The sequence below is a fragment of the Triturus cristatus genome, chromosome 8 (assembly GCF_964204655.1).
Source record: "Triturus cristatus chromosome 8, aTriCri1.1, whole genome shotgun sequence".
Lineage (NCBI taxonomy): Eukaryota > Metazoa > Chordata > Amphibia > Caudata > Salamandridae > Triturus > Triturus cristatus.
Window position 1 is genome coordinate 13,469,585 of NC_140591.1, and position 23,591 is coordinate 13,493,175.

Sequence of the window (23,591 nt, forward strand, 5' to 3'; positions counted from 1 at the left end):
TACATGTGTTCCTTCTGCTGCACTCCCAGCACACAGTACGGACACCCGGAGGCCACGCTTCTGGCAATGATGTCTACATGTGTTCCTTCTGCTGCACTCCCAGCACACAGTACGGACACCCGGAGGCCACGCTTCTGGCAATGTCTACATGTGTTCCTGCTGCTACATTCCCAGCACACAGTACGGACACCCGGAGGCCACGCTTCTGGCAAGGATGTCTACATGTGTTCCTTCTGCTGCATTCCCAGCACACAGTACGGACACCCGGAGGCCACGCTTCTGGCAATGATGTCTACATGCGTTCCTGCTGCTACATTCCCAGCACACAGTACGGACACCCGGAGGCCACGCTTCTGGCAATGATGTCTACGTGTGTTCCTTCTGCTGCATTCCCAGCACACAGTACGGACACCCGGAGGCCACGCTTCTGGCAATGATGTCTACATGTGTTCCTTCTGCTGCATTCCCAGCACACAGTACGGACACCCGGAGGCCACGCTTCTGGCAATGATGTCTACATGTGTTCCTGCTGCTGCATTCCCAGCACACAGTACGGACACCCGGAGGCCACGCTTCTGGCAATGATGTCTACATGTGTTCCTGCTGCTACATTCCCAGCACACAGTACGGACACCCGGAGGCCACGCTTCTGGCAATGATGTATACATGTGTTTCTTCTGCTGCATTCCCAGCACACAGTACGGACACCCGGAGGCCACGCTTCTGGCAATGATGTCTACATGTGTTCCTGCTGCTGCATTCCCAGCACACAGTACGGACACCCGGAGGCCACGCTTCTGGCAATGATGTCTACATGTGTTCCTGCTGCTACATTCCCAGCACACAGTACGGACACCCGGAGGCCACGCTTCTGGCAATGATGTATACATGTGTTTCTTCTGCTGCATTCCCAGCACACAGTACGGACACCCGGAGGCCACGCTTCTGGCAATGATGTCTACATGTGTTCCTGCTGCTACATTCCCAGCACACAGTACGGACACCCGGAGGCCACGCTTCTGGCAATGATGTATACATGTGTTTCTTCTGCTGCATTCCCAGCACACAGTACGGACACCCGGAGGCCACGCTTCTGGCAATGATGTCTACATGTGTTCCTGCTGCTGCATTCCCAGCACACAGTACGGACACCCGGAGGCCACGCTTCTGGCAATGATGTCTACATGTGTTCCTGCTGCTACATTCCCAGCACACAGTACGGACACCCGGAGGCCACGCTTCTGGCAATGATGTATACATGTGTTTCTTCTGCTGCATTCCCAGCACACAGTACGGACACCCGGAGGCCACGCTTCTGGCAATGATGTCTACATGTGTTCCTGCTGCTGCATTCCCAGCACACAGTACGGACACCCGGAGGCCACGCTTCTGGCAATGATGTCTACATGTGTTCCTTCTGCTGCACTCCCAGCACACAGTACGGACACCCGGAGGCCACGCTTCTGGCAATGATGTCTACAGGTGTTCCTTCTGCTACACTCCCTGCACACAATACGGACACCCGGAGGCCACGCTTCTGGCAATGATGTCTACATGTGTTCCTTCTGCTACATTCCCAGCACACAGTACGGGCACCCGGAGGCCACGCTTCTGGCAATGATGTCTACAAGTGTTCCTGCTGCTACATTCCCAGCACACAGTACGGACACCCGGAGGCCACGCTTCTGGCAATGATGTCTACATGTGTTCCTTCTGCTGCACTCCCAGCACACAGTACGGACACCCGGAGGCCACGCTTCTGGCAATGTCTACATGTGTTCCTTCTGCTGCACTCCCAGCACACAGTACGGACACCCGGAGGCCACGCTTCTGGCAATGTCTACATGTGTTCCTTCTGCTGCATTCCCAGCACACAGTACGGACACCCGGAGGCCACGCTTCTGGCAATGATGTCTACATGTGTTCCTTCTGCTGCACTCCCAGCACACAGTACGGGCACCCGGAGGCCACGCTTCTGGCAATGATGTCTACATGTGTTCCTTCTGCTGCATTCCCAGCACACAGTACGGTCACCCGGAGGCCACGCTTCTGGCAATGATGTCAACATGTGTTCCTTCTGCTGCATTCCCAGCACACAGTACGGACACCCGGAGGCCACACTTCTGGCAATGATGTCTACATGTGTTCCTTCTGCTGCACTCCCAGCACACAGTACGGGCACCCGGAGGCCACGCTTCTGGCAATGATGTCTACATGTGTTCCTTCTGCTGCATTCCCAGCACACAGTACGGACACCCGGAGGCCACGCTTCTGGCAATGATGTCTACATGTGTTCCTGCTGCTGCACTCCCTGCACACAGTACGGGCACCCGGAGGCCACGCTTCTGGCAATGATGTCTACATGTGTTCCTTCTGCTACACTCCCAGCACACAGTACGGGCACCCGGAGGCCACGCTTCTGGCAATGATGTCTACATGTGTTCCTTCTGCTGCATTCCCTGCACACAATACGGACACACGGAGGCCACGCTTCTGGCAATGTCTACATGTGTTCCTTCTGCTACACTCCCTGCACACAATACGGACACCCGGAGGCCACGCTTCTGGCAATGATGTCTACATGTGTTCCTTCTGCTGCACTCCCTGCACACAGTACGGGCACCCGGAGGCCACGCTTCTGGCAATGATGTCTACATGTGTTCCTTCTGCTACACTCCCAGCACACAGTACGGGCACCCGGAGGCCACGCTTCTGGCAATGATGTCTACATGTGTTCCTTCTGCTGCATTCCCTGCACACAATACGGACACACGGAGGCCACGCTTCTGGCAATGTCTACATGTGTTCCTTCTGCTACACTCCCTGCACACAATACGGACACCCGGAGGCCACGCTTCTGGCAATGATGTCTACATGTGTTCCTTCTGCTGCACTCCCTGCACACAGTACGGGCACCCGGAGGCCACGCTTCTGGCAATGATGTCTACATGTGTTCCTTCTGCTGCATTCCCAGCACACAGTACGGTCACCCGGAGGCCACGCTTCTGGCAATGATGTCTACATGTGTTCCTTCTGCTGCATTCCCAGCACACAGTACGGACACCCGGAGGCCACGCTTCTGGCAATGATGTCTACATGTGTTCCTTCTGCTGCACTCCCAGCACACAGTACGGGCACCCGGAGGCCACGCTTCTGGCAATGATGTCTACATGTGTTCCTTCTGCTGCATTCCCAGCACACAGTACGGACACCCGGAGGCCACGCTTCTGGCAATGATGTCTACATGTGTTCCTGCTGCTGCACTCCCTGCACACAGTACGGGCACCCGGAGGCCACGCTTCTGGCAATGATGTCTACATGTGTTCCTGCTGCTGCACTCCCTGCACACAGTACGGACACCCGGAGGCCACGCTTCTGGCAAGGATGTCTACATGTGTTCCTTCTGCTACACTCCCAGCACACAGTACGGGCACCCGGAGGCCACGCTTCTGGCAATGATGTCTACATGTGTTCCTTCTGCTGCATTCCCTGCACACAATACGGACACACGGAGGCCACGCTTCTGGCAATGATGTCTACATGTGTTCCTTCTGCTGCATTCCCAGCACACAGTACGGACACCCGGAGGCCACGCTTCTGGCAATGATGTCTACATATGTTCCTTCTGCTGCATTCCCAGCACACAGTATGGACACACGGAGACCACGCTTCTGGCAATGATGTCTACATGTGTTCCTTCTGCTGCATTCCCAGCACACAGTACGGACACACGGAGACCACGCTTCTGGCAATGATGTCTACATGTGTTCCTGCTGCTGCACTCCCTGCACACAGTACGGACACCCGGAGGCCACGCTTCTGGCAAGGATGTCTACATGTGTTCCTTCTGCTACACTCCCAGCACACAGTACGGGCACCCGGAGGCCACGCTTCTGGCAATGATGTCTACATGTGTTCCTGCTGCTGCACTCCCTGCACACAGTACGGACACCCGGAGGCCACGCTTCTGGCAATGATGTCTACATGTGTTCCTTCTGCTACACTCCCTGCACACAATACGGACACCCGGAGGCCACGCTTCTGGCAATGATGTCTACATGTGTTCCTGCTGCTGCACTCCCTGCACACAGTACGGACACCCGGAGGCCACGCTTCTGGCAATGATGTCTACATGTGTTCCTTCTGCTGCACTCCCTGCACACAGTACGGACACCCGGAGGCCACGCTTCTGGCAATGATGTCTACGTGTGTTCCTGCTGCTACATTCCCTGCACACAATACGGACACCCGGAGGCCACGCTTCTGGCAATGATGTCTACATGTGTTCCTGCTGCTGCACTCCCTGCACACAGTACGGACACCCGGAGGCCACGCTTCTGGCAATGATGTCTACATGTGTTCCTTCTGCTGCACTCCCTGCACACAATACGGACACCCGGAGGCCACGCTTCTGGCAATGTCTACATGTGTTCCTGCTGCTGCACTCCCTGCACACAGTACGGACACCCGGAGGCCACGCTTCTGGCAATGATGTCTACATGTGTTCCATCTGCTGCATTCCCAGCACACAGTACGGACACCCGGAGGCCACGCTTCTGGCAATGATGTCTACATGTGTTCCTTCTGCTGCACTCCCTGCACACAGTACGGACACCCGGAGGCCACGCTTCTGGCAATGAGGTCTACGTGTGTTCCTTCAGCTGCATTCCCAGCACACAGTACGGACACCCGGAGGCCACGCTTCTGGCAATGATGTCTACATGTGTTCCTTCTGCTGCATTCCCAGCACACAGTACGGACACCCGGAGGCCACGCTTCTGGCAATGATGTCTACATGTGTTCCTGCTGCTGCATTCCCAGCACACAGTACGGACACCCGGAGGCCACGCTTCTGGCAATGATGTCTACATGTGTTCCTTCTGCTGCACTCCCTGCACACAGTACGGACACCCGGAGGCCACGCTTCTGGCAATGATGTCTACATGTGTTCCTGCTGCTGCACTCCCTGCACACAATACGGACACCCGGAGGCCACGCTTCTGGCAAGGATGTCTACATGTGTTCCTGCTGCTGCACTACCTGCACACAGTACGGACACCCGGAGGCCACGCTTCTGGCAATGATGTCTACGTGTGTTCCTGCTGCTGCATTCCCAGCACACAATACGGACACCCGGAGGCCACGCTTCTGGCAATGATGTCTACATGTGTTCCTGCTGCTGCACTCCCTGCACACAGTACGGGCACCCGGAGGCCACGCTTCTGGCAATGATGTCTACATGTGTTCCTGCTGCTGCACTCCCTGCACACAGTACGGACACCCGGAGGCCACGCTTCTGGCAATGTCTACATGTGTTCCTTCTGCTGCATTCCCAGCACACAGTACGGACACTCGGAGGCCACGCTTCTGGCAATGTCTACATGTGTTCCTTCTGCTACATTCCCAGCACACAGTACGGACACCCGGAGGCCACGCTTCTGGCAATGATGTCTACATGTGTTCCTTCTGCTGCATTCCCAGCACACAGTACGGACACCCGGAGGCCACGCTTCTGGCAAGGATGTCTACATGTGTTCCTTCTGCTGCATTCCCAGCACACAGTACGGACACCCGGAGGCCACGCTTCTGGCAAGGATGTCTACATGTGTTCCTTCTGCTGCATTCCCAGCACACAGTACGGACACCCGGAGGCCACGCTTCTGGCAAGGATGTCTACATGTGTTCCTTCTGCTGCATTCCCAGCACACAGTACGGACACCCGGAGGCCACGCTTCTGGCAATGATGTCTACATGTGTTCCTGCTGCTGCACTCCCTGCACACAGTACTGGCACCCGGAGGCCACGCTTCTGGCAAGGATGTCTACATGTGTTCCTTCTGCTGCATTCCCAGCACACAGTACGGACACCCGGAGGCCACGCTTCTGGCAAGGATGTCTACGTGTGTTCCTGCTGCTGCACTCCCTGCACACAGTACGGACACCCGGAGGCCACGCTTCTGGCAATGATGTCTACGTGTGTTCCTGCTGCTGCATTCCCTGCACACAGTCAGCTTTGGGAGAAAGAACTCTCGATACCGAGGTCAGTAGCTTACAGAGGATACGCTGCTCCCCTTACACAACGCCATCGCCAAGGATCCATACTTCCTGCAGGAAAGTCTTAAGAGAGCACATGCTCTAGCAACCATCCACTCAAGAATGGCACCAAAACCAGATGTGCATCAGAGCGTTTTGTTGCTATATCAGGTGTATGAAGTGTCATGTAAATACTACCAGGAGAAGCAAGGCCAAGATTGATTTCCATATGGCTTGCCCACATGGAGGGGGCATGTTCAGCCGAAGAATGATGGCTTGACTGCTACCCTAAGCTATTGCCAGAAGTTAGACTTATTGCAAGCAGCCTCCCATCATCTTTTGTGTGTTTCATGTACCGACCTAAGTGGCATGGGTATGCCCAGACGTGGGTCCCATGCTCAGTGTGCCACTGGGACCAAACTGCATCCTGCTGATGAGGCCATAACTGGGGCGAAACCGGTCCTGGGTGGCTTGTATTCCGATTCAGGGAGGTCCTGGCTTGGCAGCTTGGGCTGGACTGTTCCCATGAGGTACAGGGTCATGGCCGATTTCCATATGGCTTGGTCGAAACTAAGATGGCGTGGTGAGCAAAACAATGGGTTGGACTGCTACCCCAAGCTACTGCCAGTGGTTAAACTTATTGCACGCATTCCACTCATCACCTTTTGTGCGTTTCATGTGTCGTACAGTTCCTACTAATTAAGTACGACTGTGTATCTGGAGAACATAAGTGTTAGAAAATGGGGACTGACTACACTCATATCAGTGTGCTGGCCCAATTCCCAGCAAGCTCACAGTGCCCCGTCAGGACCCCTAACCTTACCGGGTACCTAATGGTGTCTGCAACCTCTGAACATGACCACTCTAATTCCCCCAAGGAAACACTGGATACAGATTTACACTTTCATAATTAGCATTTCAAACATTTATTGAAGCAATTGCATTCTTGTGTAAAAAGCCTGAGCTACAATTATTAACAGGAGGAAACAAAGGCTTGTTACCAGCGTTACAAGAACGATGAAAAAGATTCAACCATTATTACAGTTACAGTCTTTATACTCCTCCCTGTACTATCAGGAGCATAGAGAGTACTGTCTGCTAGGTCGCTTGGGACAACCCAACTCCCCATACCTGTGTAAGATGTATCAGGAAGCCAGTCTGGTTCAGAACAGGCCGCCGTCCTTGGCACCTCGGTCACAGTCAAAGCCCCCAGGTTAATCCACAGAAGGCTCCTCTGAGAAACTTGGCTCAGAGGTAGTTTAAATAATCAAAGCCTGGTTGCATGTGCACGGTGTCGAAGGTGCAATGCTGATGTGATGGATTGTGTTTCCGATTCAGAGCTGTCACCAACCGGACAACAACAAGCAAGAGCAACGTGTTCACTGTTCAAATTTGGACAGAGTGTACAAGTGCCTACGAAGAAATGAGCTTGCAAGCAGATATTTGAGTATGTTCTCATGTACGTGCAAAGCATGTAAAAAGTCACCGTTTATGTTAAGTTGAAACATGTAAATCAGCACTGGACTTTTGTGAACTGGCCCTGTTGAATACCACAACACATTTACCGTCCTAAGTGGCCTGGGTATGCCCAGACACTGGTCCAGTGCTCATGGTGACACCGGAACTAATCTGTACCTGCCTAACGAGTCCATAACTAGGGCGAGATCTGTTCTAGGTTGCTTGTGTTCTGGTTCAGGGAGGACCTGGCCAGGCAGTTTGTGCTGGACTGTTCTCATGAGGTGCAGGGTCAAGTCTGATTTGCATATGGATTGATTCCAAACTGAGAAAGAAAGGTGAGCAGAAGAACGATGGGTTGGGATGCTACCCTGAGCCATTGCTAGCAGTTAGACTTATTGCAAGCAGCCTCTCATCACCTTTTGTGTGTTTCATGTAAATACTACCACACAATGCAACTGGCCCACAGTCATGTCTGCTGGCAAAGTATTCTCTGTTCACAACAATGTGTTGCAGCCTCCCCCCATCCCCCAGGGTGATGGCTAATCATCTCTGGGATTTATGTACCTTGTAGACTGCTGGACATATATTCTTTGCACAAATATTTGGTTCATGTTATGGTGTTGCTCACCTGCGATGGCAGCTACAGTTCTGACTTTCACACGGTTTGTAATTCTCAACTGCAGTCTCGATCTGATCAAGAACATTCCTCCACGGTGTTCCTAGCACAAGATAGATTAAAATAAGAATACAGGGATGTTAGACTAACCACAGAAGGCGTTGCACATATTCAGCAAAGGAAGTCGGCAGTGCCGACAGGGGCACTCAACCAGGGATGACAGACTTCACAGACAACACTGAGGGCACATGATCGACTTTTTATTGACTAACGTCTCATTTTCAAGCATGTGTACACCAATACGATGACTGCCCACCTCGAGATTGTCTAGAAACACAGTCTTTCTATTGTCGATTCTAGCTCCTGTCTGGGTCTAAGGTGTTTTCCATAAGAAGGGAGCAGTTTTAATTAAATAACCTTGAGCTGTAGGGAGATCTAGGTTTGTATGGAGTGTCACGGTGTGTGTTCTTCGTTGATGTTAGTTAAACTTCTAGCAGTGATATTCTGAGCTCACTTTGCAGGTCTATATGTGCAAATGCGTGCCAGAGACAATTTGTTTGTTCTTGTTGTAAATAAACTCTTTAATTATAAAAAAAAATACCCTTTGCATAAAAAAACATGGTTGTCAATGAAATGCCACTTTGAATACAGCTCAGTAAAATTAGATTCACCTACATACAAGTGGACAAAACAAAAGCCCTAAACTGTATTTCTCTGAACATTACCAAGATGATAATCACTTAGATTATATATATTATATATACACACACACACGACATTTTTGCTTCAGTCTATTTCTGAGAAACACTTCTTGATGTTTGGAATCCTCTTGAGTGTGTGGACTCCCTGTATGCTGGAGGGATACACAAAAGGGGAGCGAGGGAGCTGACAGACTCATGAACATCGTGGGAAAAGGCATGGACCTTCCCACATCAAAGTTAACAAGCATTGACATAGCCAATAGGTCTCGCCTTTGGGACCTTATAAGTGTTTAGCCATGCAACAGTTGCATAACTAAATACTTATAAGGTTCCAAAAGCGAGACCTATTGGCTAAGCAAAGCGGCCGTGGGGCCCCGAAAGTGAGAGTGATCGCGATCACGATCAAACATCAAAGCGGCCGTGCGGCCGTGAAAGTAATCGCGGTAAAGCGCGGCGCCCGCGCACACGCACTGTAGCCATAGGCTGGCCTGGTAGCACTTTTTGGAGCCCTCTCAATAAGTCTCGCCAGACCAGCGCATGCGCTGGGTCAGGCGAGACCTAAAAAGTGTAATCGTGCTGCTGTTCTGCTTAGAAATGGAAGATTGCCCATGGTGTTCAGCTGCCTTTTAAGGGGAAAACTGGAGGCCAGAGCAGACAGGATGTATGAAGCAGGACAGTCTGCATTGCCCACCTCCATCATGCTTGTGCCGCTAAATTAAAGTGAGTCCAGCTGGGAAGCACTGGAGGTAGTCCAACACATACTGCACGGGTACACTTAACCAGCTCACAGGACCTGTGGCTGCAGATGCCGCCATATTGAATGGCCAAAGATTGGGAATTCTGCCTGTTCTTACTGGCCCTAAAATGAGCTGTAGGGGGAATGAGGTCTGCTGAGGACCAGTGGTCTCCTATACGTCATAGTACCCGCTGATCGGCTTCATCTACTGGGCTCAGTGTGCCTTGGGAAGAGCAGCTTTCCATGATGCCACAAAGGGAGGTTTAACATGCCCGACTCCTGAAGGTGCTGCGAATTCATAGAACTAGATGGGGCGGAAGATCCTTCTCCCATCTCATCCCTTAACTTTGGAACTCATTGCCCTTAGAATTAAGAAGCCTACAAAGGGAGACACCGTCTATGAAACAGCTTAAATCATGGCTCTTTCCCTACTAAGACCTCCTCATTTTGCTCCCTGCCAGCTCATGTGCAACACTACGACTCAATCAGAACAGGGAAGCTTTCGTGTAGCCATGCGCATTAGGGGTTTGCATAGAAAAGAACATTGTGCTCACTGATACTGCATCAATCTTGGTAGCTTTTACATGCAAGCTATTCAAGGAACACATTTTGAAGCAATATACTGCGTGTAGTTACAGCTTCATTTTGTAACACAGGCTATGTATATGGGACACTTGCCCTTGCTTAATCTGCTATTGAATACAGGCTCAAACCCTTTAGGAGATTTGGTAAAATTATCATAGGAGATTTGTCAAAATAAACAAGGGAATTGTCTTTGCTGGGTTACAATTTGGGGCAATGACTGCCATTAGAAACCAGCAATGTGCTCATGTAGGGAAAGAGTAATTCTTGAATTATTACTTGCACAAAGGTTGTCAGTTTGTGAACTCCAAGGTGCCCTGAATAAGATTTGGCCCTGGTGAACAACCTGCAAGACCGCCCTGTGGAGCCAAATCTAGTAAGAGGAATCACCTTATCTGGGACCTCAACAGGGTCTATAGCAAAGGAAGACACTCCGGAGGTTCAGCTGCCCACAGCTGGGGTCTGAGATAAAAGTAAAAGGCCTAGATTACCACAGTGAAGGTAAAGGGACATCCAGAGGAACAATTAACATGGCTGATCAGCCTGGCATCTTATGGCGTGGTTTCCCCGTCTTTTTGCTTGAGACCTTTTGATTTTTAGGTCTCGCCTACGCAGCGCACATGTGCTGCATAGGAAAAATACCTTTAGCCATCGCTTTACTTTTGCAGGTAAAAACGTGCACGCGGTGCATTGCTTTCAATGACAACGTGTGCACGTTTGGCGATTCCCTTGCGGGAGCGAGCTTTGGCACCATGTGTTAGCAATTACCACTCCTGGCGCTGCTCGCTCCCGCAAGGGAAATGCCTTCACTTTTGCCGACTTTTTTTATTGTTTTTTACTTTTCACGCAAGACGCATGTTCATTATGACAGGTTGTTTATAAATCACTAATTGAATGCAATGTTTCTGACAGTCTGCTCATCCCTTCATCGTCCTGTCCCCTTCACAGAGCGAGATGCTGCCCTGCGGGGCTCGGCATGGCCCCTTTAAGAGTGCACCCTGGAACTTGCATCGCTAATAAGCCCAGCGGAGTTGCAGGGAGCACAAATGAAGCTTGAAGCCCAGATTACAGTGGTGTCCCCATTAATCAGAGGCGCGGGAGGCTCACTTGAGTAACTGATGGGGGATGGACGGATTCCACGCGTCTCCTGTCTCCGTGGCAGACGTTATCGGAGGCATGCAGGTTTAGTGCTGGGTCTGCCAGCCTGGAGTTTGGCACTAGTTGAAAAATGCAAAATATGATGATTCGATAACAGAGGAGTAATTCTTGGAAGCTTGTACAGCCATCCAGATGACAGTAGCGACTGAGGTGAGTTACGCGGCATCCCGGAAACTAAAGAACATTATGATTTCATAAATCTGAGACGCCTCCTTTCTGGAATGGCGCCCGATGCTGTAACTCTGAACGCATAATTTAATCAATGTTGGGTGCGTTGTCGATGGCGTGGGAACTAAATGGCACACGTCTGGGCGTTCATTCGAGAATGAAGCTTTCAACCACAGGTTTAAAACTCAACGCCCCCTAGCAATAATGCAGTGCCAGTGGTGTTCAAATTATACTGCATGCTTCAAAAATGTGATGCCTGACGAAGGAGGTGTTTCTAAGAAACTGGGCTCCGCGGTTTGTCAGTAATGGATAGTGACAGCGAGGGGTGCCCGAGAAGGATTGGACCTGACTGCAACTGAAGTGTTGCGTAACTTGTGAAGGGGTACAAGTCTGCTTCACTCATTTCAAGAAATGTGACCCTGCCACTTTACTAGGCGTGTGCTTTTCAAGGCTAAATTAGCAGGGGAGAAGCACACACACGTCTTTGGTCCTCCATTGCCACATAATGACAGCGGCCACGAACATGGTAAAACTCTGTAGGGTGGTTTGGGAGCTGTTTCTATACTCGTCAGGTTCACGTGAAATAAGAGTTTTTATATCACTTTATTTTGTGCAATAAACTCATCCAAATGTGTAATATGTTTTATTTACCTTACTATCTCTGGCTGAAAGCGTCTTCAGGCTAGGGATTTCTCCAGGCCAAGAATCCCGTACAAGCTCAGCATGACAGACGGAGGGATTAATGAAAGGAAGGCCTGCCTTAAGATACCCGCTAGCTTCTGATAGGGGGAAATCTCTGGACCTATCAGAAGTTGGGACAGGACAGGTGAAGCAGCGCCAGGTGGGGTTTGCCCCATACAAATATTTGGTGCAAATTCAAATATAAGCTGCATTCAAGTGAATGGACCTTTGTCTAGAATTGAGGCTTAACACCAACAGTTCAAATTATAAATGACAGTGAAGCACAGTTTGCTCCACAAGGGCAACAGAGTAGTAGATTTGCAAACCATGAAGGTTTATTAGCAAAGTTAAAAACTTAAAATCATTTGAGCTAGTCATAAATAAATAATCACCATATACAGCGTAAGTTGGTATAATCGAAAGTGAGTTAAAATAAAAACAAAGACAGGTTATTTAAGGAATGCTATATGCAATTTTAATTCGCTTGCTTTTCCTCTAAAGGGAAATTGCCTAATGCTAAGATGAGGATGCAAATGAGGTTTGGGGGGGGGGGGGGGGGGGGGGGGAGTGTAAGCAGCAGGTGTCATCAAGTAAAGCCTATAAAAGTAGAACCAAATGAAGTTTCCTTCAGGCAGAGAAGAATAGATTAGCTTGAGAGTTTAACTCTAGGGCCAGGAAAAAAAATGTAATCTCAAGAGTGGAAAGGTGCATCTGAACTCGAAAGGGTAGATCGGAGCATCTGATCTGAGACTAACCAACTCATCAACGCGCAATTAAAGCATGAGATTCAACAAACTGTTGTACATCCGACTGTTCCCAAGAAGTGGAGACCAATACAATTTATTTGTGTATTTTATAAAGCGCACAGCTGCCCCAACGGGGCGTCCCGGCGCTGAGAACTTCTGGAAAAAGAAGAGAGGGCAGGGGACCTATCTAGGAAGAGAAAAGGAAGGTCTTCAGAGATTTACGAAAAACTAATTCTGATTGGCAGGTGCGTAAAGCTAGCGGAAGCTTGTTCCAACGCTGAGAGGCACAAACCTCAAAGGTTTTTCCACCTGCACGAACTCGTTTGAATCGCGGAGTGTCGAGAAAAAATAGAGAGTTGGAGCGCAATGTCCTAGAGTGGGCATATGGTCGCAGGAGGTTTTTCAGATGAGCCGATCCGGTGCCTTTTGAGGCTCGAAAAGCGAGCGTCATGGCTTTAAAGATACTTCTTTTAGCAATGGGTAACCAGTGCAGTTTGCGGAGAAGTGGAGAGATATGGTGTCTAGCAGGAACTCTCTCCACAAGTCGAGCGGCGGCGTTTTGGACTGTCTGAAGTTTATGACATAAGCCTGCTGTGATGCCAAGATAGAGGGCATTGGCATAATCAAGATGGGAGATTATCAATGCCTGGATCACAGTCTTACGGCAGTCCGCGGGTAAATAGTTGATAAGGCGTTTAATAGTCCTGATTTTGGCGAAACAGGAAGCTGCAACCGTTTGTACCTGATTGCTGAAGCTAAGATGGTTATCCCATCGTATCCCTAGATTTTTCACCGCGTCTTTTGGGATGGGTGCTTGGCTCAGGTCATCTGGCCACCACAGGCTGGAATCCAAAGGGGATGGTGAATTGAAAAACAAGACCTCCGTTTTTCCTGCATTAAGTCGGAGGGAGTTGGCGTCCATCCAACTAGAGATGTCCCTAAGGCATGATTTCAGCGGATCAAAGGCAGAGACAGAGGGGGTATCAAAAGTAAAAAGAAGCTGGATATCGTCAGCATAGGAGGTGGATGTAATCCCGGTCTGGGCGATTAGCTTGGCCAAAGGGGTGAAATAAACATTAAAAAGGAGCGGACTCAGGGAAGAGCCCTGAGGGACTCCCCATTTAAGTGGTCTGGCAGGGGAGGTGTAGGGAGGGGTAAAAACCTGCTGTGTGCGGCCCGAGAGAAAAGATGAGAGCCATCTCAACACAGTACCCCCCACACCCAGATCCTCAAGCCTTCCCAGCAAGATCTTATGAGAGACGGTGTTGAATGCTGCTGATAAGTCCAACAGCACTAACACCGCCCTCGACCCCTGGTCAAGTGTCCACCTCACCGAGTCCGCCATTTCAATAAGGGCCGACTCCGTGCTGTGGCCCGACCTGAAGCCGTGCTGGGAGTCGTGGAGAAGTGCATTGGATTCAATGTAGTTCGCCAACTGAGAGTGCACCAGCTTTTCCAGAATCTTCGCTGGTGCAGGCAGGAGGGAAATGGGTCGGTAGTTGCTGGGTTGGTCTGGATCCAAGTTGGACTTCTTGAGGATAGGGACCAGAGAGGCATGTTTCCATTTAGCAGGAAAACAACCCAGTCTGAGGGAGCAGTTCCAGATGTGGTTCAAGTAAGGGTTGAGTAGAGGTGCGAGTTTTTTGTATTGCTTGGCTGGCCAAGGGTCATTAGGCGAGCCCGATTTACATTTAAGTAGCTCTGCCATAGATTCGGCTTCCGAGATGGCTGCAAATTCGGTTAGGGTGGACAATAGAGGCGTGAGAGTGGTGGGTTTTTCTTCCCGTCCTGCTGTATTGAGGGTAGGGAAGGAGGAATAAATGATTTCTATTTTATCCTCAAAAAATTGGGAAAGTTTATCACATAAGGACTGTGAGGCAGGCTGGGTGCGGGTCAGCGCGTTGGGGTCTGTGAAGGATCTAACTATGTTGAAAATCTCCCTTGCACCATTACTGGCGAGCATAATTTTGGAGGCCAGAAAGTGTCGTTTGTGCTCTACAATCAATCTCCGGTATTCTTTAAGGGCTAATTTATACGAGATTTTACTATCCATGGTATAGTTCTGTCTCCAGAGGCGTTCAATAAATTTGCAGGAGGCCTTTTTCTGCCTGAGCTCGTCAGAGTACCAGGGTGCGGAAGGTGCAGCCCTGTAAGTTTTAATGGGTTTAAGGGGGGCCAGAGCATCTAAGGCCTGCCTGACCCATGTGTCCAGGTGGTCGATTTGTAGGTCCGGATCAAGTGACGAGCAGGGTTGAGTATTTTTTAAATATTCCAGGAGCGTTTCCGGGGTAATGCGACTCCAGTTTCGACCAGATGATTTAGGAGTGATAACGGGTCTGATGTGACAAAAAATGTCGATCTCAAAAGGGATAAGGAAGTGGTCCGACCAAATGACCGGGATAGGGGTGGTCACCCGGATCGATGGTAGGTTGGAGCAGATCAGATCCAGAGTATGACCCGCTTTATGTGTGGGTAGGGATATTAATTGAACTAGGTTGCATGCTGCAAGCGTAGAAATGAAGAGATTACTGTGCGGGCATGAGTCGTTATCAACATGGAGATTGAAGTCTCCTAAAGAAGTAAAATTAGCATATCGTGTGCTAAGCTGAATAACATAGTCAGCTAAGGCCGGTAAATGAGAGGAATTGGAATGAGGGGGGCGGTAAATGAGAATTCCAGAGCAAGAGGAGGAAGGGGAGATTTGAACAATGAAAGGCATGCCTTCTATACAATCGATTTGATTAAATGGAGGGAGGGTAACCGCCCATTTGGAGTTATGAATTAAAGCGATACCACCTCCCGGTGTGCCATTAGGTCTATTGGCACAGATAATGTTGTAACCCTCAGGTAAGGCTAGAGTGATTGCAGGATTTGTAGTGTCGTTCAGCCATGTTTCGGTTAAAAAGAGCAGGTCCCAGTTGTTATCTCGGAGGGACTGCCAGATGTCAATGGCATGTTTGCTCAATGATCGACAATTGATCAGCGCAGCTCTGAGGGTCAGGGAGGACTGAGCTCCATGGGTGGATGGAGGGTTCAATGAGTGTATAGTGTTGATGGTATGGTCTAAAGTAGGAAGGGAAAAATTACAGACAGAGCAGGAAAAAACCTCACTCCGAGCGTCTGAGGTAGGAAGCGGGCAGGTCCCACATAGGGGGGGTCTCGCAGACATCAGTTCAGTCCGGGAGTATATTACGGTAGTATGGCTAGTGAGTCGGGGAGGGAGACCGGCCCCGGTCGCGTCCTGATCGCGGACGAGCGCAGACGAGCTTGCCTTAAGCGCGCCTTTGGCGCGCCCGCTGCGCTCGTCCGCTGCGCTTCCGGCTCAAGCACATATTTATGAAAATGAGACAGAGGGAGAGGGCGTGGCCTCGGGGTGGGTGTGTCCCAGTCAGGGCGTGGGGAATGGCGGTCAACGAAGATCGTCAATTTCGCCCTGAGCAGCGCGCGTTATGCTGTGCGAAGAGGAACCTGCACACTGCAGCGGAATAACAGAGGAAGTGAGTAAAGTCTTTAAAAGCAAAGTTTTCGCCGATAGTTAAAATAATAGTGTTAGATCAGTCTGACTACTCCGGGCTGAGCCTCAGGAGGTTCCAGAAATTAGAGAATCCCATCTTCTCCCTGATAAGCGGTCTTTAAATCGGTCTTCGAGCATTGCATACACTAAGCTTATTGGTGCATGTCATTCAGTAGATATCTTGTAAAGGATGGTACATCATATTTAGCCCGTCCCTGACACAAGTTCAAGAAACTCATTATCCAGAAACAGTGAAACTCGAGATAAGAGTTCAAACAACTAAAATAGAAACCATACATTTATTCAAACTACTGCAGTTTAGAGTTTGGCTCCTGAAAGTAGAGAAACAGGTGAAATATTGCGCAGCAGCTAAAACTATGGTTAATTACAACATGAAAATCACTAAATATGATCGAACATAGCGTAACATCACGCTTTAGATTTACGCACATAACGTACAGTAGTGCATCTTAGGCAAAATGAAAAATAGTGACAGTGTCACCACATGCAACGGTTGTCCTCTCTATTCCAGTTTGTCGGGGGGGGGGGGGCTCACTGATGAGCACTTCCAGAGCCCTCCCCCTGACAGGTCTGCTAAATTCTGGGTTTTCTCTGTGTTGAGGAGGTGCATCTAAATTTTACCCTCCCACATGGGCAATCCTGAGACGACCTCTAGACTCCCCTGTGCTTACATAGCGCCTTGCAGATGGATTTTGGTTCAGTCCCCAGATAACCCTTTCCTCTTCCAGTCATCATCTGGTGAGTTGGAGTGAACCCTTTCAACTTGAACAAGCATAGGCATAGCCAATTGATCTCGCCTTTGGAACCTTATAAGTGTTTAGCCATGCAACAGTTAATGTTGTTGCGGTAAGGATATTGTGCTGCATAACTAAATACTTATAAGGTTCCAAAGGCGAGACCTATTAGCTATGCCAATGCTTGTTGATTGTGTGCTGAATTTAGGTTTTTCTGGCTTCAGGACTCTGGGTACTTTATTACTGCTAACCAGTGCTAAAGTGCAATATCTCGGTGTCTGAAACCTGATGGTAAATGGTTTCTCCACGATTGGCACATTTGATTTACTAGTAGATCCCTAGTACTGTGCAACATGTGTGCCCAGGGCCTCTAACTCAAACTCTACAAGTGGGCCTACAGCACTCACTGTGCCACCCACATGAGTAGCCGTGCAAACCTGTCTCAGGCCTGCCACTACAGCGCCTGTGTACGCAGTTTCGAACTGCCATTTCAACCCATCTTTCCCTTTTATTGCAAGTCAGGTACCCCTAAATTAGGCCCTATGTAGCCCCATGGGCACGGTGCAGTGTATTAAAAAGGTAGGACATTTACTTGTGAGCTTTACATGTCCTGGTAGTGAAAAACTGATAAATTCGTTTTTCATTACAGCAAGGCCCATCTCTCCCATAGGTTAGCATTGTAGCTACCTGGTAACAGGGTGCCAGGGTACATTCCAATTGGGAGTAGATAGAAAATTGGAGTTGGGATCTTTGGACTCACAATTTAAATACACATCTTTTAGTGAAGGTGAATTTTACATTGCAGGTCTGAAAATGCACTTTTAGAAAGATGACCTTTTCGTAATTAACCATTCTGTTCCTCTGCCTGTTCCTGGAATATATGTCTGGGTTGGATGAGAGCAGGCCTTTGTAAATTTACTCTAGACAGTCACACACAAGGGAGCTGAGGTGTGCCCTGCCTATCCTGATGGCCCATCACCAGGCTGATGAGCCTTCCTGAGTTAGAGTGGTGGGAGGAGCTAACACTTGCACCTGAATAGAGTGGTGGCGGTCCCCACACAAAGAAGTCTTCACTCCTTGTAGTGTGTTTGGAGCCTGGGCCAGGAAGGGCATGGTCACGTGTGTGAGGAGTTGGCCTGGTAAATGCGGTCCGCTAGTTATAGTGAGCACCTTGCACCAGTCCAAACGACCCTTATTGATGATTAGGTTAAAGACAACCTTTATTGAAAGTTATCCTAATGGTAGCTATGGAGAGCATAGGTTTCAAATAAGAGGGATCAAAGGGGCTTTTTCCGCTCACGAAAAGTGAGTGGGAGGTCCAGACTGGTAAAGTGCCCCAACAATGAGACTCTCAAGAAGAATGTTACCAGTAGTTCCTCAGAAAAAAGAGAAGAGTGGAGGTGAATCGATAAGAGAGCCTAAAAGGACTGCATGTACATTATGTGTAAAGTGGGTAATCCTTTTGTTGGATATTAATGCCCTCACACACCCTTTCAGGTGTCATGCTTCATCATCTGGGCTGCTCCTCGTCGGGCCGGCGGTGCAATGCCTAACGGGCTCCCTAAAAGGGGCACTTTATCGGAGTTCTTTTAATCCAACAGCCGTCTGGTGAAGTGCGGGTGTGTGGGCCTGATTATTGTAGATACAAAAAGTGATTTAAAACAGGGTCGAAAGTACCAGTATGGGAATTCAATTTATTCTAAAGGTCTCCTTCCCTGATTAAAAAGTGTATGTGGCACTCGGTAGAGTGTAATGTCTCTAATTAGAGTGCATGGGATTGGTGGTCAACATGTTTCTCGCACTGAGCTCGTGCGCTCGCGATTCGTCAGGACCTATAAAACTATCTACAATGATAAGAGGGGACTATATAAGATATTGGTCTCCTAGTCACAATGAGTCATGTGAACAAAAACTTATTTCTAAAATACCTGTCATGGTCTGGTGCTACCTGTAGAAAAAGACGGTAGATTAAGTTGATCATTGTTGAGACATATAGCCACAGGTATCAGGAAATACATATCAAACAAAAAGGCTTGCAAGGTGATTCATCTCCATCATAGTTAAAACGCAACAGTGGTGACTGCTGGTGCTTGAGCGTCAAAAAGTTGCTCCTAAAAGGTGGTGTACCATCAGGGTGAACTATAGTGACTATACACCTATGTGGAACATTTAAAAACAATAAAAGCGGCAGAAAACATCGTTGAACTCACCCTATTCAGTAGGACTGTGGACCACAACAGTGCTTGGTGGACTCAGCGTGAGGCGAAGGACCTCTAAAAGTAGGTCTAAACTAAAGGGTGATAACGAACTTAAATAATGTAGTAATCACAGCTGATACATTTGGGGACATATGGCACAGTCAAGATCCAGACATTCACTGACTAATTAACCCCACGGACAGGCTATAATCCGGAGGGACGTGAAATGAATATAAAGTCTCATATGAATGAAGGCTGTCAACTCGTGTTTTAAGAGTCTAGTGTATGTCGGTGATATCCCAACTATACGTAACTAACATGGTGTTCCTTGCTATTGGACCCAGTAAGTGCAGAGTTACGATTAAGGGTGGGGAGTCAATCAAACCGCCGTTATTTCACACGGGGTAGACAGCCTGACGTTAGCGGGGGACCCGTAAACTCGCGCTGACATTACGTGAGTGTCATAAGGTCTATGAAAGAAACGGAGGTGATTACAGGTCTAGAAAACACGAAGACACGGAATCCGTGTACTGTACTTACGTCTGCCCCGCTCACGCTCTGTCTCTGGACCTACCCGAGCCACCGAGTCTGGGAGGTGGCGACCTGGATGCTGGGTGGAGATTAAATGCATCCGGTCACATCACGTGACAAGGTCACATGATCGGAACTGATTCACGGTCAAGTAGCGTTTCAAAAAACGGGAATTGTATGTCAGTGAAATATAGATGCGCCGTGCAATCAGTCTGAGAGTGTCAAAAATATTTAGATATGAATTAATTTCAATCCTTATAAGGAAAGAAAGACAACAGTGTCGGCCATCTTGGATTGGGAAGCGTGGTGTTGAATAAAGTTAATCTGCATAGTCTCAATTGAAAGCAGGGTGGAGGCAGGATGTAAGGACAACCTCAATAAGATGTAACAACGGGTTGTGGTTGGTAACATGAACCTTGCCAAATCATAAAAAGCAAAATCGTTTCAGCAAGTATTATTTAGTCTTAAGCAGAGATGAATATCATGATAAAAGAGTGGTATAACTGCCAAGAACATGCCAAGCTAAAGCTTGAGGGCTCCCCAGGGAATATCATCATTGAGCCCAATGACATTATGTAGGAAGGTGGATATCTGACTATGGTTACCCCCAAATTTTTTGCCTAGTGTCTAGCTGGTTTTTCGACTTAGTTGGCCTGAGATCCTGCCATTCAGGACCTCAGCCCATCTGCTCTCTCTTTAAAATGGACTCCATGTACCCTAGGTACATACCCAATTGGTTGGATCACCCTGTCAGCCCCTGTACCAGTGTACACTAGGTACCCAGGGCATTGGTGTACCCAAGGCCTGCCAAGGGCTGAAGCATGTATTATGCCACCCCAGGCTGGCCTAACAATTTGACACAACTGGCTGATCACTCAGCTGGGGTAAGTTGGTGTAATCACCTCTTACTTAGGTGTAGTATACCTATACCTAACCTTAAATGGGACACCTGGTAACCTATAAGTCACTCCTATGGCAGGCCTTAACAATCCTGAAGGCAGAGTGCTTGGTTCCATGTGAGATGGTGCTCTGGCATGAGCTGAGCCTGTCTGCAGTGGTCGGGACAACTTCCTTCTACTGTTTCCAGATATCGTCATACCATATACTCTTAAGTGCATTATGAACCTCGCGGTTAAATGCTATCTTTGGTTTGGCTTTATCAAAACATGTCGAGTAAGGTGTCATACGAATTGGAATACTAACCCCTCGCCAATTCTGGCGACGGGGTTAGCATTCCACCCTTCTAGAGGGACACGACATGTACAGTACCTGAAACCCGGGTAAAATCAGACATAGCCTCAGCTCCACAAAATGGATGCTGCCACCACAGACACAAGTCTGCCCTCCTGCTGCTGGGAGTCCTTCCAGCTTGGGAGGTGTGGACAAAGGGTTTCCTGCCAGGGGAGGTGCGTGCACCACCCCAGACAGGATTTTGTGTATTGGTCAGGTAGGGCTTGAAAGAAACCAGACATGCCTGTGGCTCACAAGGAGCCTCGGTGCATATGCCAGTTCAAACCGGTCCTGGGGCACACCAGTCCCGGGCCTGGGGCGAGCTGGACAAAGGATTGGGGGTGTAACCACCCCCCTTCCTGGTCCCACCCATAGGGAGGGACCTAGCAGGTAGTCCGGCCCCTAGAATCCGCTTAAAGGTAGGAGCTGTGTCCTAAGACTTCAGACATCCTGGAATCAACTTAAAACTAAGAAGAAGACGGGAACTTCGACGCTCTGCTGCACAGAGGACTGAAGCCAATCTCCCCTGTGGTCAGGGAGTGACCACCTTGCTAACGCAAGCACCATCCAGCGAATCAACGTCTGCTTTGCCGCCGCCTCCCGCCGGAGCCCGAGCCCAGAGACCGACAAGACCTGGACCTCCAGACCTCTCACCGCCCGATCCACAGTCCCTGCAAAGAGGAGACCCGTGGAGGCACCGAGACACGTGGAGCCAGCCATCTTGAAACGACTACGACAAGCTGACCAGTGCAACAACCGAGGCTCCCTCCAAGTTGTGCTTTGGGTCCGGAGAAGCCCAACCCTCGAGCAGCATCTGCACCAAAGGTGAGCCCTCCAGCATCTCCACGATCTGCGTGGGGCCCTTCTGCATTTTGCCACTCGACGCGCCTAACCGGTTGCTGGCCCGCTGGCTAGTGGCCATCTTGGCGACGAAATCTACGACAAACACCGCTGGTCTGGTTGCTCCAGACTGGCCCTTGCTCCCCTCCAAAGGAGCAGTTCCTCTGACCTTGCTGGTCAGAACCATCAGCTTAAACTCCTTGCCCACAACAATTGCTTTTGCCAAGGCTTGTTTGCTTCGATCAAGTCGCCGACACCGCCGACAGCGAGAGCCTGCGTGGGACAGCTCGTGACTCGACTCCTGGACGTCGTCGACCTTCAGGGACCACGTGGCTGCAGAGTCAAGCTACACCTTCCTTCCTGTTTGCACCCGACATCGCCTGGTACCCACCTGGTGCCACGCTGGTCACTGGCTAGTGACTGTGAACACTGTCCCCTCTGCTTACAGGTCTTCAACATCTCCGATCCACTCTTGGATCCACTGCATCTCTTCCCGACCGACCGCCTGCAGCACTTTTGTCTACAGGCCCCACGGAACCGATAGAAGAAACCCGACGCACTTCGAGGCCTATGCACCCGCTTCCTGTGGGTGAGGTAAAGCTGGCACTCCTGTGCCCAAGTGTAGTATTACATCTCTAGTGCCTGTGTTCCAAATCTTAAGTTCCTAGGTCATCCGGAAGATTCCTTTTGCAGTAACTTTGTACTTTTTACGCACCCATTGAAACCTATGGGAGCACGCGTGTGTGTGTGTGTGTGTATGTGTCTTGTAAAGCGCACTGCTGCCCTGAGGCGTGTGACTATTTGCTCTGCACACGCCACCCGTGGACCTCCTGGTCACTAACTGACGTTAGCTCCTTGTAGGCCCAGCGATTCTAGAGGCCCTAGGCCTTTTCCCTTTTCTGTTCGTGGTACTTATACCACTATTTTAGTATATGGTTCGAGTGGCCACCAGGGCCTATCCATATAAAGTGCAACTTCTGTGTATTCTGTGATAATCTTGTTTGACGATTTGTGCTCCTGTGCTCATAAAGAGACTAGGGGTTACTTTGAGAAATAAATACATATATATTTTGACTATATATCTGTGTGGTGTCCTTTCATTGGTATAAAAGGGGGTTGCTATTGGTAAAACAGCTTGCTTAACACGCATCACGAGTTTAGCCTCAAAGACTGCTTAGCCTACGCTACCACTAGGGCAGCTAGTCCGAAAAGGTTGACTTACAACCACACCATAAGGGTTGCTTGGCATGGTACAAGGTGGTCACTAGAACTAGTGAACAGCATATACCAGGCCAACTTCTCACATTGGTGAGCAGCGGTTGGATTTGAGCTTGCTGTGTTTTACCATTGTAATCTCTTGGTTACCAATTGAAAGATCACATAGGTACCTGTAGGTACATATAAAACAAGATTAGATATACATAAGTTCTACTGAACTTAGTTGTTGTAGAGCAAAGGGAGTAGCACACCCTGACTACAACTACTAGATAGGTTTAGTAGGTAAACCCAAGTGTAGGTAGATTGCAACACATCCACCCACACTTAAGAGCAATGGCTGGGGCAGAGGGGTCCACTGTACCCATCTCTGTTGAGAGTGACCCCCCGAGGGCACCATCCATCTTTGCTACCCTTAATCAGAATGAGC

At 49.4% G+C, this 23,591-nt stretch overlaps 1 protein-coding gene across 2 annotated transcripts in view; it reads right to left on the bottom strand.

Moving 5' to 3' along the window:
• POGLUT1 (protein O-glucosyltransferase 1) overlaps nt 1-23,591 on the bottom strand; it is a 167,414-nt gene that overhangs the window by 117,117 nt on the left and 26,706 nt on the right. For both annotated transcript variants that reach the window (XM_085620731.1, XM_085620732.1), the window contains exon 2: nt 8,119-8,209. In XM_085620731.1, the coding sequence (XP_085476857.1) occupies nt 8,119-8,209 (91 nt within the window). The remainder of the gene's footprint in view (nt 1-8,118; nt 8,210-23,591) is intronic.